Source organism: Eleutherodactylus coqui, chromosome 13, assembly GCF_035609145.1.
Source record: "Eleutherodactylus coqui strain aEleCoq1 chromosome 13, aEleCoq1.hap1, whole genome shotgun sequence".
NCBI classification, from domain to species: Eukaryota; Metazoa; Chordata; class Amphibia; order Anura; family Eleutherodactylidae; genus Eleutherodactylus; species Eleutherodactylus coqui.
Genome location: NC_089849.1, coordinates 87134813 through 87151688, shown reverse-complemented (window position 1 = coordinate 87151688; position 16876 = coordinate 87134813). Strand labels below are relative to the sequence as shown.

Sequence of the window (16876 nt, the reverse complement as noted above, 5' to 3'; positions counted from 1 at the left end):
GATAGGGCATCAGTGTGTGATTGGATGGGGGTCTCGGCTTCAGGACCCTGGCAATCAACAGAACAAAGAAATGTCAGTGGTTACTGGCCCTTTCTTTGCTAGGCACAGCTGTATGCGCATGGATGCTGCTGTGTTCGTAATGCAATGAGGAGGCTGAAGTGCTCCAGTGAGCTCCACTGCCCTCTTGTTCTGATGACCATGGGGATACCAGGGGTAAGGATTCCTACCGCCCACACATTGATGGCCTATCCTTGGAACAGGTTGCCACGGGAGGTGGTGAGTTCTACTTCAATGAAAGTGTACAAACAAAGGCTGGACAAATATCTGTCTGGGATGATTTAGTGATCCTGCACTGAGCAGGGGGTTGGACCCGATAAGCCTGGGGGTCCTTCCAACTCTACCATTCTATGTAAGAACATTTTTGACATGAGTCAACTGAAGATACCTGAAAAAGAAAGAATGAAATATCCGTGTGTAATAAAATATCTTTGTCTTGTCAGATCATAACATGGATACCACTACAATCTGTGTCCTTGGGGCTCCCAGCTCTGCCATGTCTATTCTTCTGGAGGGTGCGAGACAATGTCCTGGTAAGACAAAACCGTAAAGTAACTGATGTGTGAGTGCAAAACAAATAAGAATAAAGTAAAAACACATCTTATTGAGTTCATTTAACTTTTTTTCCCAGGAAAAATACTCCTTTGTCTCTCCACCTCGTGGTTCTGCCCAGCTCCACCTTCTCCAACCACTACAGTTCCTCTTTTCATCAAGCAGGCTGTGACTTTTGATTTTGGGGGTCGCACTTACTTGGACACTTTTTCTCCTCCTCGACGTGTCACTTACCTCTCCTGGTTGGGAGCTCCTCAATTCCTGATGGGGGAGCAGTTTGAATGTCCAATGGGGGGATCTCCAAAACTTTCCCATCTACTTGCTAATACCTTGGGTGTGCGACTCCTGCTGGATACTAAGCAACTACCTCTTACTCCTGCCCTGCTTCTTAGTAATTCTTACCAGTTAGGTTTTTGGGGAAAGTATGCTATGAAGGCCAAAACTACAAGGGTGATAGAACTTTGTCAAAAAGAAGGACGAGAAGAGACAATTCGACAAGAGATCTCCGCATTTCTTACCTCACTCAAGATGAAGGGCCATCAGAAGGTATTTAAAAAGCTCTCCTTTTGACACCTAGTTTTAATTGACTTTTATGTACAGTATAGCTTGTTTTCTGCTAACTCTTCTATTTTCCTTCAGGTTGTTTTGAAGACCTTTTGGCCTTATCCAGGACGTTCTCCAGCCATAAGCTTCTATTCATCTCAAGATGCTCCTCAAGTGTCGGACGTGGTGGTGGGGCTTTTTTCTGAGCTCCCACAAGGACAAGCAGTCCTGCTTGAGGGCTTTGTGACGACTGTGCCCCCACGTAGGATAACGCCATCATCGCCTCCTGCCTGCATACCACGTAAGTATGGCTATTTAAAGGGGAAAATACTCTGCATGGGAGGGGCAAGGAGAGAGTGATACTCTGTAGAATCCTCTCCCGACACCACCTTCCTTCTGTCTCTTCCCTCTCATTTGTCGTCTTTTTCTGTCCACTTACTTCTCCATTATCTTCTATTTTCCCATGCAATCTCTCATCTATACATACATCTCTCATCGTCCCTCAGTTTCTTGCTTCATATTCAGTCCGTATTTTTTTCATGTTCTTTATTAAACATGTTCCTCTCTTATTGCATACCCTGTCAAACTTTCCCTTTTACCTACTCTATATTACACTGGGCCCTTACTCAATAACTACACCTGCCTCCTGTGCTGGAGACGATTTTGTGGGATTTTTTTCAGCTCCATTACCATTTTTCCAGCACTGGACAGCAGCTTCATAGATTTCTGAGAAGAGGATTGTCTCTTCACATCCCAGATATATAAAACTGTCAGATGTAATTGTATCTGTATTGAAGGAGGGTCGGTTCTTTCTCTCTTTCTCTCTCTTTCTTTCCTCCATCTATGCTTCTTTCATTCTTCACTTTCTTCGACTACTGCCTTCCTCCTTCTCCCGCTCTCTCTTCCTGTATTACTGTCTCTGCCCCACCCCCCAGGCTGCTCCGTGCGCCCCCCAGAGCTGACGATCCGTCTCTGTGCCGTTGTCTGCCGATCTCGCGGAGACCAACCAATCCTAAGCAAGGTAACGGGGCTGCCCCCCATTCTCCAGGGGCTTGTACCCACCAATCTTCAAACCCATATCCTGAGCCCCTGAAGAGAAGAATTCTTTAGAATTTTTTTTAAATAAGACAACATTGTCCCAGATGTTTTATGAACATATAGTGTATGTTCACCAGTGATTGTTTTTATCATTTTGTGTTGCTTTGATTTGTATTTTATGTAATTTATAAGATCTATGATGCCTCTTTTGCAGGTGGTATGTATGGTTGGGCGGGCAGAGAAGCCTCTCTGCCATCGATTGGCACTTCCTCAGTCTTTGGATACCACACTAGATTCATGGGGAGTGCTAGATGAGACTCAAAAAAGAAACGTATGGGTCCAAATCAAGGAAGCCTCAGAAAAGGTCATGAAAGCAGTAATGGAGGAAGAAAAAAATATGAACCCTAAAGAAAGGGGAGGAAACAAGGTGCAAACCGATGTACTCGGTATGGATTTCAATTATTTTAACAGATAGAGAAACATATTTAGCTTTGCTCATGTGCTTTAGATTTGGGTTAAGAATAGGCAATTTTTGAACAATTCTTTATCTTCAAAACTTTCTTCATACCTACTCATATAAGGTTCTTCTCTATTATATTCACATCCTAGCTACCTTTGCTATAGCTTTGCATATTCCTTCGACTATGATATAGCTACTGTATCAAAGTTAGTTCCTCTTGAAGAAGTTCCCAAATACTTTCTCGAGCAGACGGATATTACAGGATATAGACATTAGGTGACCAGCGGGTTTGTAGTTTCGGGTCTTGCATTCAGGTAGGAACTATCAAGGGTTGATCCAGGGATTATTCTGATTGCCATTATGGAGTCGGGAAGGAATTTTCCCTCAAATGGGCTAATTGGCTTCTGCCTCTTGGGGTTTTTGCCTTCCTCTGGATCAACTAGGGGGTTGAAATAGGGTGAATTAGATGGACATTGTCTTCATTCAGTCTAACATACTATGTTACTATGTATTTACTTAGTTTCTCTTGGCTGCTTGTCCTGTAACTGTGATCCAGCTAATCCCAAATCATCTAGCTTTGGTTTGGGTGAGTGTGGAGGTCTAGTCATTACTGCATCACTCTTCTCTTGCCAACTAGTTTTTATAGAGTCCAGTGAGTTTCATTCATCATCTTGTTGAGAATAATGGGCTAACTAAGCGCAGACCATATGATGTGGTATTACTGGAGAATGCTGTCGTAGCCATCACCTTCAGTTGAAGAGTCACTAGCACCCTAACGCCCTCACACCTACTCCTGCTTCATCTTGTCAACCAGACATCATCTTCTCACCCACGTTGCTTAAGGTTGCCAACTGTTTGAAAGTTCCCGGACAGCCTATATAAATAGGAAACTTTTTGTCTAGTGTCTATTTAAAAAAAAAAAAAGATTGATGCATTCATTTATTTTTTAGCTGGAGGAACTTGTGTGGAATATTGTGACTGTAATTCTCATCATTTTACAATTCAAAGTAAATACTGGTAATGTTTTTTATATCCGTATTCTTAGTTATGGGGATACAATATTTGCCACAACATTAAATCCACCTGCTTGATATTATGTAAGTTGCCCTCTTGCCGATAGAACTGCTCAGATCCATTGAGGCATGGACTCTACAACTCCTGAATGTGCCCAGTGATATCTGGCATCAAATCTTTTGAAGGGGTATTCTGGGCTGGATAGGTCATCAATAGTTGATGGATGGGGATTCGCTGTTTGGTGCAATGGGCCAGATGTCACCATCGGTGGTCAGAGGAGGAAGTGTAAGTGCCAGCTTCATTCCCATTAAAATTAATGGGAGTGCTGTGCTTCTGTTATACTTTCTGCTCCTTATTATGGTCAGAACTGGACAATGGTTTCAATGGAAGTGAAGCCAGCACTTACACTGATGACGATGCCCAGCCCCACTGCACTGACGGGAGACTGGAGCTGATGGATAGAGATACACCACTCAGGAACCCCGTCAATCAATTACTGGACACCTATCCAGAGGATAGGTCAGCAGTTTTAAAAGCTTGGAATGCCCCTTTTAAGTCCTGTATTTTGTGAGGTGGGGCCTTCATAGATCAGATTTGTTTTTCAGCAGATCATAGAGATAAAAAATAAATAAATAAATATAGTTATTTGTATAGCACCAACTTATTCAGCAGCACTTTCAAGTAATTTATTTATTACCCCCCACCAAGCTGGGTACTCATTTTACCGACTTCGAAAGGCTGAGTGAAACTTGAGCTGGCTACCTGAACAAAGCGGAGATTGAACTCACAACCTTCAGGTTGGGAGCAAGAGCTTAGGACTTGATTTCTGCTGCCTGGTGAATTTGGAGGCCAAGTCAACATCCTGAACTTTTTGTCATGTTTCTTAAACCATTCCTGAAAAACTATTACAGGATAGCAGGATGCATTATGCTGCTGAAAGAGGCCCCATGGGGTGTACTTGGTCTGCAGCAAGTTTAGGTAGGGAATACATATCAAAGTAACATCCATATGAATACCAAGACCTAAGGTTTCCCAGTAGAACAAATGCCCAGAACATCACACTGCCTCTACCGGCATGCCTTTTTCTTTCAGTACAAATGGGACACATTTTACCTTGATTGTGATTAGTAATGAGCGATTAATTAAAATATCCGGGTTGGGAGTACCCAACCTGATTTTCTAAAACTTTCGTTGAATGGGATGGCTGATTCCGACTCCCATTAAAATCAATAGTCATTAAAAAAAAAGTCAGTATGTATGTGTGTGTCCCCGTTCCCCTTTTTTCTTTTTATGTGGCTGAGTTTTTAGTTCTCTTGCCCTTCTTCAGTACTGGGATCCTAGGTTCAAATCCCATCAAGGTCACGTGTGCATGACTTTGTAAAGCTCCATCCAGATGTTACCCTTCATCAGCTTTGAACCTACAACAACTGAGCCAGCACACTTTTTCATTCCACTATGGATAAGAAAAACAGCAACAATAATAAACACCGAGAGAACGTTAAAAAAACTCATCCAGATGTTGTCCTTGAACCTAACTCCAGCACCGCAAAGGAGCAGTGCAAACAACTGAGCCACCACACTTCTTTTTTCTCAAGAGGAGAAGATTTAGAATAATAAGCCCAATGAGAACATACATACTCCATGCAGATGTTGTCCATAATCAGTTGTGAAACTAGAACCCCAGCACTACAAGGCAATAGTGATGGCCACTGAGCCACCAAGCTTCTCCCTCCTTCATCTCCTTCTACATTTCCAACTTTTTATTCTCCTCCTCCTACTTATTCTTATACTACTTCCCCTACTACTCCTTCTACTTGCCCTGTTTCTCTTCCATTTTTTCCTATTCTAGAAGGAAGGAGGAGGAGAAGGAAGAACGAGCATGATGGCTCTGTCATTAGCACTGCTGCCTTGCTGGAGTTCTATGTTCAAATGTCTTTTCCTCTGGAGCAAAAAGCACAGGTGTGATAACCCAGTTGTTAGCACTGCGGCCTTTCAGAGCTGGAGATGTAGGTTCAAATCTTACCAAGGACAACGTCTGGATGAGTTTTTTATGTTTTCATTATGTTTATTCTTGTCGTTGTTCTTCTCGTCTGGAGCAGAACTGACAAGTGTGGTGCCTCAGTTGTTAGCACTGCTGGAATTGTAGGTTCAAACCTGATCAAGGGCAACATCTGGATAGGGTTTTTCAAAATCATGAAAATCATGCAGATGCTGACCTTGATGGGATTTGAACCCAGGACCCAGCACTGCAAGGCAAGAGGCTAGCAACTGACCCACAAAAAACACCCTCACTCATGTTTTTATTTGTAAGACGATTTTCAGTTGATTTTTGCTAAAAGTCATCTTGGGATGATATGATGCGACTTATGGGTCATTCACTCGAGATGATTATTGCTCAAAATTCATTGAAACAAATGAATTTGAGCGATAATGGTGCAGTGTAAATGCACAAAAATCACTCACTTTTCGTTCACAGGTTGTTATGCTGACTTTTCAGTCAGCTTAAAAGCCATTGTTGGATCACCAGCTTGTCGTTCTGTATAAATGCTCCCCGCTCACAGCTGAGGGAGAAGCCCACGATCCGGCAGTGAAGTCTTTCAGTGTAAACGCTCTGCACGAGCGCTAACGACCTCAGCAATGATGTCAGCGCTCGTGCAGTCATTTACCCAACTGTCGGCCCATGTAAAAGGGCCATTAGCAAAAATCTGTTTAATTTTATAACCCAGCCAATCACAACGAGCAACACTAATTGTGACGGCACAGAAAGTTATCTTATCTTAAGCTATTAAAAAGCTATTCTCTTAGCACAATAAAACCCATTGTAAAGTAATTCAACGTGTAAATAAACAAGACCTGATGGTGCAGCACACCGCGTGATAACACGTCGAGTTAAAAGCTAAGTTAAGTATAACCCATCTGTACATCTTGGTGTCATCTATTCCCCAGGCAGGCGACACTCGTGCACCTACAGTAGCTGTTCATATGATGGAAAAGAAAATCTGATTCAGCAGACCAGACATCCTCTTCTTCCTCCATAGTCCACTTCTGATGCTTATGTGCCCAGTGGAGGCATTTTTGGCAGTAGACAATGGTCATCGTAAGCAGTTTGACTGTTCTGTGACTACATAGCAAGCTGCAATGCACTGTATGTTCTGACAATTTTCTATTGGAGCCAACAACTTTTTGACCAATTTGTACTACAGTGGGTCTTTTGTCGGATCTGAACAAGCGGGCTAACCATCGCCCCGCAAGTCTTGAAGGCCATGACCCTGTTATTGGTTCACTAGCTGTCCTTCCTTGGACCTTTTGGTAGCTGCTAACCAGGAACTCCCCACGAGACCTGCCTTTCTCATCATGCTCTTACCCAGTTGTCTAGTTCTCACAATTAGGCCCTTGTCGGGGTCGCTCAGATTCTTACATTTGCCCATTTTCCCTATTTATAACCCATCAAGCTCTTGCACTGACTGTTCACTTGCTGCCATATATCTCCTACTCCTTCCTCTACACCACTGTCATAAGATGATCATTGTCAGTCAATTCACCTGTCAGTGGTTTTAGTGTTATGGCTGATCAATGTATATTACTTAGACTTTTTGGCATTCATTTTGGGTTTCCAATATGCCCTATAAATAGTTGTTTGTATGTTTTCTTTAAGTTGTTCAGTGAAAAGGAAAATCAGGTTGGCTACCTTGTCTGTGCTTATCGTAATCAGGTTGGAACCAAACATTATCAGACCAAAGAGTAGATTTCCATAGGGGCAAGGTCTACAGCTTATCTCTCTTGGCCCAAGCAAGCCTCTTCTTCCTACATTACCCCATCAATAGTGGTTTCTGTGTAGTAATTCTATTACTGAGACCTGATTCACAGCTTCCTCTGAATAGTTGGTTTCTCATCTGAGGTGCGGTTAGTTGACCATCTCTGAGGCTCATGACTCTAGTAAAATTCTTTATTTAATCTCTCAATGCCATCCGCATGGAGACAGAACCCCTGACATAGGCTGTAATTACTAAAATAAAGACCAAAGTTGCAAGCTTTAGTCTGTGTTTCAGCTGATTTTCTGTTTTCTGCATTTTGGCCAAACAGAATAGCATAGTCGACCACCCTGGTTTCATCCAGGGGTTTATCTTAATGCCCTTTTTGGTATTTCAGGTGGAACTCTGGGATGGAGACAATAGACAGGAGCCTAGATGCAGTCTGAAGTGGTTAAAGGGGTTTGTCATAAAAAAAAAAATCAATACTTACCTGTTCGGCCCCAGGTCAACTTCATACAGCATCTTCTCTTCGCTAATCTTCTCCAGTCCCCCGGGTCACCTCGCCTCCAGCAGGCCAGACCTCTTGTTATGATGCGTCCATTGCCGGCATTTTCTTCCTGCCGGGTAATGTACACTTCGTCGCAGGAACCAGGCAGGCTGGAGGTGAGATGACCCGGGGGGGACCGCAAGAGCCAGGAGAAGATGGCTGCCAGGGGAGAAATAGGTAAGTATTGCAATTTTTTTTTCTAGTGACATAACCCCTTTAACAGCCAACACAGTAAATGTATGGTGCAGCACAGAAACTATGCCAACAGCAGGTGCCAGCTGTATGGCCAGGATTGAAGATATAAAAAGGGCCTCCAGGGGTCATGGTTAATGTAAACTAGTGTGAACCCCCCCTCCATATGCCTTATCAGGGCATATGAACACAATGGATGGAGGAGGTGCCCCCCACCATCCCTCTCTGACCCTTATAGGCTAGAGTTGAAACCAACAAGTAGCTCTCATTCTATTCGACCAGCCTCATCGATGTGTTACATGGAAGGCCATTTGTAAGGTTGGCCAATTATTTCAAAGGGTTTCTGAAGCTGACTTGGCATGTAACTGAAATACCTGTTCTCGTGGTGTTGATATCACTATCTCTTGTTTTCCTTTTCTTTACTTTCAATTCTATTAGGTTTTCCTAAAGTGTAGGTCCAACATAATTTGTTTTTAGATCCACAGTTCTATGTGGATTCATTTCCTAATATATCTTTATAGGGAGTCGGAGCTCTTTTTTTCTAAGTGTCCTGCTTACTTTCATACAGCCATGTCTACCTGTGTGTAGCCACCACTAGTTTTACTGCACATAGCTTCATGAGTTCCATAGAAGCTGTATAAACTAGTACACAACACCCAGTGGGGCCCAGGTAAAAATTATTATTTTTTTGCATGTAACTTTATGGCTCTATGAAGGAAAGCAAGAGATTCCGAGCTTTATGCTATACTTTGTGTGTCCTGATTTTTTTAGTCTTTTAAGACAATACAAACTTTTCACATCAATCGTTTCTCTTTGCTTTTTGTCTCCCTGACTTCAAGGTGTTGATATGCTTCTCACTTGTGTTGACTACATGGTGTCACCAGTCATTCTTGGCGTAAGCACTGATCTTTGTCTGGAAAGCTGTGGGATCCATGAATGCGTGCTCGGAAGCCTGGCAGCTGGAAGGTCTACCACTGTTGACTCTGCATCGAGTCCTCTAATCGAAACAATGCTTAGGCGTTCTATGACATATGTGATGGAAGGGAAAGAGGTTTTGGTGATCGGTGCTGGTGGCATTAGCAAAAAATTCATCTGGCAGGCTGCTCAGAGTTATGGAATCAAGGTAACACATTGGGGCACATTCACTCTTCAACAGTTTTCTGGAGCAAATTACGCTAGAAAATGGTCTTAAATTCTTTAGGTTACATTTACTATGAGGTTTTTTTAGACACTGTTAGACAGTTTTTCTGACTTGTCCAGAAAAGGAACTAAATTGCGCCAAAAATTATGTCAAATTTCCACGAATTTTACTAACGTTTTTGCACACATTTTGGCGTAAACTTAGTCAACTAATTGGTAATTTAAACTCAGACTAGACACACTTAAAATTCAATAGATTTATCATTTGGAAAATCTGGCACTTTTTCAGTCCGTCTAGTCTGGGCTTGCACTATCTAACTTCTAGGGCCCTTTTACACGAGACAGTTGTCGGGCGCTAAGGTGTCCAACAGTCATCCTAGAGATAATTGCTCCTGTGCTTTCACACAGGAGCGATGATTGCTCAGTGAATGGAGGTGGAGCACGACAGAGCTCACTCCGGTCGCGCCTGCCTCCATTCACAGTAAACAGGTAGTCATTTGTAGATGAACAGCTGCCTGGTTACACGGGCCAATCGTTATTCAGTTTTTATTCCTACCTGATCTGAGCGATAAGCGAACAAATTATCATTCGTCGTTTAGTTGCTGGCATTTATACTGAATGATTATCATTGATTCCAGCAAGAATCAGAACAATTTCATTGGTCCATGTAAAAGGGCCCTTAGACCGTATTGGTAAATAAGCCTTATTGTCTTGTTTGTACCTGGGGGTCATTATTATTCTATACTAGGTTGATAGCCTGGATACAGACAGTTGTGGGAATTCGTAAAGGACGGCGTTGGAAATACCAGCATCAATATGATCCCCGCTAGCACATAATGCACCTAATGTATGAAGAGGTGCACACTTCTAAGGTGCATCTCGGGTCGTCCATGCAACTGCACAGAAATCTACACCAACCATTAGCTGGAGTAGATTTCTTGCATAACTTTTTACCAGCTTCTGGCGTAAATTTTGCATAAATATGTTGGGCTGGGGCGGCCAAGCACCCTCTCTACAAGCCACGCCCCTTTTTTTTAGAAGAAAAGGGTTGTGAGCTGTTATAATGATAAATGTGCCCAATGTGTATACTCCTACCACTGAAATACTTGTATTCTCTTAGACATGTTTCACATGAGCATAATGCCGTCACACCCAGGGTGTGATGGCAAACAAAAAGGCCCATTGCCAAGCATATAACTTGGGTTTGGCAAGTATGTAACCATGGTGCTGAGTGCCCAGTTGGGTGTAGCCAACAAGCCAGAGCCAGGGTATTAAGGTAAACTACCAGAGCGGTGAACTGAGTGAAGAAAAGCACAACTATGACCTAGGAGAGGGATGTTAGGAAAGGGCATCAAAAAGCCATAGGTTATGTAGCTACTGGGCTAGGACAGAAAACTGAATCATTGCCTGGGTAAAAGAAAGCCTAACTATTACTCATATAAAGAGAACAATGCTCTAAATGTCATATTTTGGGCCCTGTTACAGAATTTGCTTTGGGGCTCAACAGAAGAACTCACAAATTTATACACTAGTTTCTCTCTTTACAGATCCATTTGGTGGAGTCGAACCCAGAACATTTTGCCTCATCACTTGTCACCTCCTTCATCCATTATGACTATGAAGATTTCTCCTGTGATAATGAGGAACATGCACAAAACATCCTATCTATAGTCAGGGAAAAAGGTCTACATCTTTCTGGCTGCATGGCATTTTGGGATGAGTGTACTATCCTTGCTGCCATACTATGTGGTATGTTAGGTCTTCCTGGTCCACCTCCAAATGCCGTGAAGCTTGCCAAGCGCAAGACTCAAACCCAACTGTGTCTCCTCAACACGACAGCTCCAAATCCACCATTTCCATATGCTGGGGCATTTGCTGTACCCTGCTTTTCTCTAGGTCCTGGGACAGGAGGCGTAGAGGCAGCAGAGTCAGTTCTCTCATACCCATTGGTTTTAAAGCCAGAATCAGGAGCAGGAGCTGTGGGTGTGCGATTAGTCCAGGATCCAGACGAGTGTAGAAGGTTAGTTCAAAAAATGGGGGTGGAACTTGAAGCTTCGAAGCTTATAAGTAATGATGAGTCCTCTGGCATAGATGCAGGTGGAGTCTATCATAAGGAAGAAGGTTGTAAACCAAGAATTGGGGGTAGTTGTGAGCCAATAGTCCCTGAAGTAGGACTATCAAATGGAGTGAGCAATGCTGACCTTACTGAACCAATAAATGCTACAGTTCAGATACCACCTCCACTACTGGCAGAGTACATCACCGGCTCTGAGCACGATGTGGATTTGGTCTTGGGTTTCAATGGCCGTCTTTTGGCAGCATATGTATCAGACAATGGGCCAACTTTACTCCCTGGCTTTACCGAAACCGCAGCAGCTCTTCCATCCAGACTTAGTCTAGAACGACGATGTCAACTGGTTCAGGCTGCTTCACGCAGTTGCAGAGCACTAGGCCTGTACCCTGGGGTTTTTAATGTGGAGCTCAAAATGACTGACTCTGGTCCACGGTTGTTGGAAATTAACCCCAGAATGGGTGGATTTTATCTGCGTGATTGGATTCGTCATATCTATGGGACTGACCTAGTGCTCGTTGCTCTAGCACTGTCTTGTGGGTTGGAGCCTGCATTGCCAGAGAAGGGTGCCCAGGAGAGTGCAGTTCTTGTTGGGATTATGTGCACTGGCGAATCTCATGAGAAGGCTTTAGGTAGCACAGCAAATCCGCAGAGATTGTCTGAGTTGCATAATGCTGGATACATAAGATTCAACCGGCTGGAGGGTTGTCCAGTGCATGTGCCAGATCAAGAACCATATGGCAATGTGGCATGTCAAGGAGAGAGCCAGAAGGAAGCCAGGGAAAGACTTCTAGGGGTGTGCTCAGCGCTAGGATTAGATTCTCAGGGATATCCTTTGCGCTATCTGACTGGAGAGTTCCAGTGAGGGATATGTTAGGTAATGAAGACTACCTTTTCAAAGCGAAAGAGTACAGGATTGATGGGAACAAATGTAATAGAGGCTTTACGAAAACTAAAAAAAAAATAGTAAATGGGATCATCGTTCCTTCTGTTAACATATTTTGCACCCATTGTTACAATAAATTCAAAGTTTGCACATATATGTATAGCATCCTTGACGTCCAGTGTGGCTACAGGGGAGCTTCCATCTTAATTATTTATGTTCTTAAATACCTAACAGTTACAAATCTCCCATCTTTGGGACCGCCACCTATTGGGAGAATGGGGGTCTATTGAGCTCTGTGAGCCAATACATCTTGCCAAGGCTTGATGTACTGGCTCCCATGAAGAGCTAGAATTGCTTCCTTAAGATTATGGGAGTTACGGAAAGGGATGTACAAACAGGGCTCTCTACTTTTCATAACTTCCATAGACTTGAGTGGAGAGGGCCACCTCTCCACTGAAGTCAATGCAGTAGCCGACTGCTTTGTATTGACAAAAGGGATTCAGGGGACTCCCCTTTTCTCCCAAAAAGTGAACATACCAGAGGCAAAACCCCCGACTAACAGATATTTATGGCATATTCAATAAATGGGAAACCGCCTTTGAAAATATATAAAGTCTAATTTTTTAGTATTTTTGTGGATATCTTTGAGAACTTTGCCTCTACTGTACAGAATATAATTGCTATCCCCACTAGTATAATTGGCAGTCACTTTTCCGGGTATTTTACATGTATTAAATATATCTGTTATGTTTTACATATGTTTAAAATGAATATGATGCAGATGATCTTGCACAAGCTTATTAGGATCAAGTCAAGTACTAGAAGTTCCTACTGTAAGAGAAAGAATGTTCACTTCGTTATTGAACGTTTAGATTGATTTCCCTATCGAATGAATGAACAAATTAAAAGTGGGAAACACTGGCGGTCTATCCCTACCGCTGATTCCTGAGACCCCCACCAATCAACAGAACGGGGCTGACCTGCAGTACCGGGCGCAGCCACATGGATTGATAATTCACTATGTCTGGATATACATAAGACTGAATTGGCGATCCCAGGATTCAGATCTCCACCGATCATAACATTAATAGCCTACCCTAAAAATAGACATCCGTGTTTTTTTCCAGGAAAACTTTTATGGTAAACTCTGTAAAAAAAATAAAAAATAATGATTAAACGTTAAATCTACAAATGTACAGCATATTCTACAAACAATGAAATATGGATACAAGATTGTTTTATGTTCATAACGTCACAGGTCAAAAAAAGCATGAAACATGTTGTTATTATGTCATTATCTTGTTCGATTACTACTTATCAGCTATCTGTATCATAAAAGGGCAGTGGGGGGAGGGGCACATTCTTCCAGAATACTTCAGGCATAATAAAGCTGTATTTCTTTCTATGGATCATTGATCCTAAATTTTATAGTGGTCTGGCATCGGCGTATTTCCTTCATGTACCAGTTGTTTCATGGCCATGTAATGGTTCATTTACATGGAACCAACTCCAGGTTAGCAGTTGCCCCATGTAAGGTTTCTTTCATATGGTAGTATTCTAGTTAGTATGTTGCTTCCAAACAAAGAATGGAATCTGCCGAAAAAAAGTATTGCAGAATGATGTGCAAATGAGAATAGGGTTGTTACAGTGCAGAGGGATCAGCCCTTTTACTCTTTGCACCAGGAAAGACTAGAAGCAATGGGATGAAACTGGATAGGAGGAGACACAGATTAGATATTAGACAGTGAGGGGGATCAATGAGTGGAACAGGTTGCCATGGTAGGTGGGGAGTTCTCCTTCAATGGAAGTCTTCAAACGCTGGACAGACATCTGTCTTTGATTTAGTGATCCTGCACTGAGCAGGGGGTTGGACCCGATGACCCTGGAGGTCCCTTCCAACTCAACCATTCTAGGATTCTTTCTTATGTTGGACCCAATCCTGGTTTTAAAATACTTAAAAATACTGACCAAAATACTTCCACATCAAAGTGGCCTGACTTCTCTCCAAGTTTCTACTTACACATACTGAGTATTGTAACACTTTCACTGACAAGTTGGAGACACGGAGATAATATGGAGAGATTTGAAGATCTAGCACTATACGAATAAAAGTAGGCCAGAAACACTTTTTACATTTTTCTTATTTTTTATTAGTAACCCTAGAAAAATCCAGTGTATACCTCAGTCATTCCTCCCATACAAACGCTGTGCAGACTTGTGGCTCCAATTCCACCAAGGTACTGGTAATGTATTTAAGAGATTCTGTCACCAACTTATGAGCTAAGCTTATGGTCTAAAAGTAGGTGACCAGCTGAGTCCGGGGATGTAAGTGTTATACTTACCTCCCCCGATGTCAGAGCAGGAAGCCGCCGCTCAGTGCATTGATTGACGCTGCTAAGGAGTCTGCCCATTATAAACGTAGAACGGGCGGACTTCTTAGCAGCGCCGCTCAATGCACTGAGTTGCGTCTTCCAGCGCTGACATCGGGGGAGGTAAGTATAACACTTGCAGCCGCAGACTCAGTGGGTCACCTACTTTTAGCCTATAAGCTTATCTTTTAGGGCTAAAAGTAGGTGACAGATTCCCTTTAAAGTGACCCTCTGTTACTGGAGAAACAAAGATGGCCACACCAGCTTCTCAGGCTGCCTGATGCACACTGTGTATTAGTATGTATCTTTCTTCTAAGACACTAGATCTGCTTTAACTAGTACGACCCATGTGAGCAGCACTGGCCAGTCAGAAGAGCATGTAGTATCTTAGCGTAGCAATGCATGCTATATACAGTGTTGCATTTGTGATAAGTTGCGTTGTCTTGTTGGAAGTATGGCTGACCATTCCCAGAGTATTGGCACATTGGCAGCAGCCCAGTATTGTCTAGAATGGGGGTGTACAGCTCCAGTCCTAGAGCACTCCAACAAGTCATGTTTTCATCTATTGCACAGGTGATGTAATTATTGTCATTGTCACAGGTGTTCTTACTATAGGATATCCTAAAAACCTGACCTGTTGGGGTCCCTGACGACTGGAGTTCTGCACCTCTTTTATAGAATGTCAAGATATACCTCTATGTTCATGGTTCTTGTCACTACAACCAACGGACCAAGACTTTGCCATGTAATACATCCCCATATCACAAAGGAACCTCCATTGTACTGAACTATTGGCACAAAAAAAACACGCAGGTAAAAGGCATCCTCCAGCCCAGGTATGTCAATCTGATTTGAAGATGGAGTAGTATGATTCATCCCTCCATAGAACATTCTTTTATTGTTCAACTGTCCAATGACTACACTTCTTGCACCACGCTGGCCGAGCTGATGCATCATCTTTGAGAGAACTCACCAGATGTTTGCAGGATGGATTGAGGGAAAAAGCTGAAGTGTATCAGAGGTTAGTAGAAAGTATGCCATGGGGAGTAAACCATGTCAATGCCAAAGGAGGCCCACTAAATATTAACATATGGAAATAAATACTAGTTTGCTACTATCCTTGGTAGGTGTCCAATTACCTTTCGTAGGATAGTGTAGTCCTCTGTATGTGTTATGCTACTGATGGAATATAAGTTTCTAACAAACTACTACAAACAAAGCTTATTACAGACATAAGACTGTAATCGTTTTGTCTGTCCCTACCTTATGCTGCCGTTGGACAGGACAAAATAAAGGTGGTCACCAAGAGAAAAGAAGAATATCCATCGGGCAAGACAAAAGGGAAGGAAAAGCGGCTTGAGCCTCGGGGATCTCCAGCACCTGCTTGTGTAAAAGTGAAACCCTTAATTAAGTGCTTTTTAAAACCAAGGGTACAAGAGAATAAAGAGGAAACAGAACTCTTATGCGTTCCAAACCAAAAACCTGGGATCCTTCATAATAGACCAGTTCTGCACTAGAACAATAAAAGTTCAAAGCATTTCCAACTGCCTGTTAGACCTCTTGTAGATTTACTCGAATTACACATCTTGGTTCTATTGAACCCTCTGTATACCAAATCCACATTAGTCATACCTTTGCATATAGCAGGCCATTCTTATAAACCCGTTATACAATATGCAAATACAGATCCTTATCATATGCTATCAGTTATTAAATGTACATTAAGACTGATCATGAATTGAGTCCTTTAGGATATCTACCATCTAAAATGAGAATCCATTGGTCCTAAGGATTAACCCTTTGCAATCCAATTTGTATCCTGGTTTTCCTAGAGGGCTTACTCTTTTTCTGATGCTATACAATGGCGCTATCTGCTGGCTAAAGCCAGTACTGCATGAGGTGATACATTGAATAGGCTTCGACAGCAGAGAGGCTGGCAATATACAGTAAGAGGACCCCAACAGATGTCTTCCAACATCAGAGCTGTACAGCTTTAAATCATAATGTCTTCAGAGGTCAGACAGTGGATTGGAAAGTGTTGAGTACTTTCTGGCCCCAATCACCACTTTTGCTAGGTCAAGTGACTTTTCAATTCCCATCACAGAAAAAAAATCCATGCTGTCCTGCTGTATCATTTTAAAATGTCTACCGGTTTCCCCCCGATATTAAGCCCTACCCCGGGTTGCCAGGTGAGGCTTGAAAGATAAGCCCTACCCCAAAAATAAGTCCTAGCTAACTTATATGAAAAAAAAAAT

The 16876-nt window shown here is 42.6% G+C and overlaps 1 protein-coding gene across 6 annotated transcripts in view; it reads left to right on the top strand.

Annotated features, from left to right (window-relative positions):
• The window catches only part of CARNS1 (carnosine synthase 1), a 55899-nt gene extending 42463 nt beyond the window's left edge, over positions 1 to 13436 (top strand). For all 6 annotated transcript variants that reach the window (XM_066586881.1, XM_066586878.1, XM_066586876.1 and 3 more), the window contains 7 exons: positions 501 to 590; positions 689 to 1155; positions 1249 to 1453; positions 2088 to 2173; positions 2405 to 2636; positions 8995 to 9278; positions 10843 to 13436. In XM_066586881.1, coding sequence (XP_066442978.1) covers positions 501 to 590; positions 689 to 1155; positions 1249 to 1453; positions 2088 to 2173; positions 2405 to 2636; positions 8995 to 9278; positions 10843 to 12231 — 2753 coding nt within the window. In that variant the 3' untranslated portion in view covers positions 12232 to 13436. The remainder of the gene's footprint in view (positions 1 to 500; positions 591 to 688; positions 1156 to 1248; positions 1454 to 2087; positions 2174 to 2404; positions 2637 to 8994; positions 9279 to 10842) is intronic.
• Positions 13437 to 16876: the final 3440 nt, after the last annotated feature.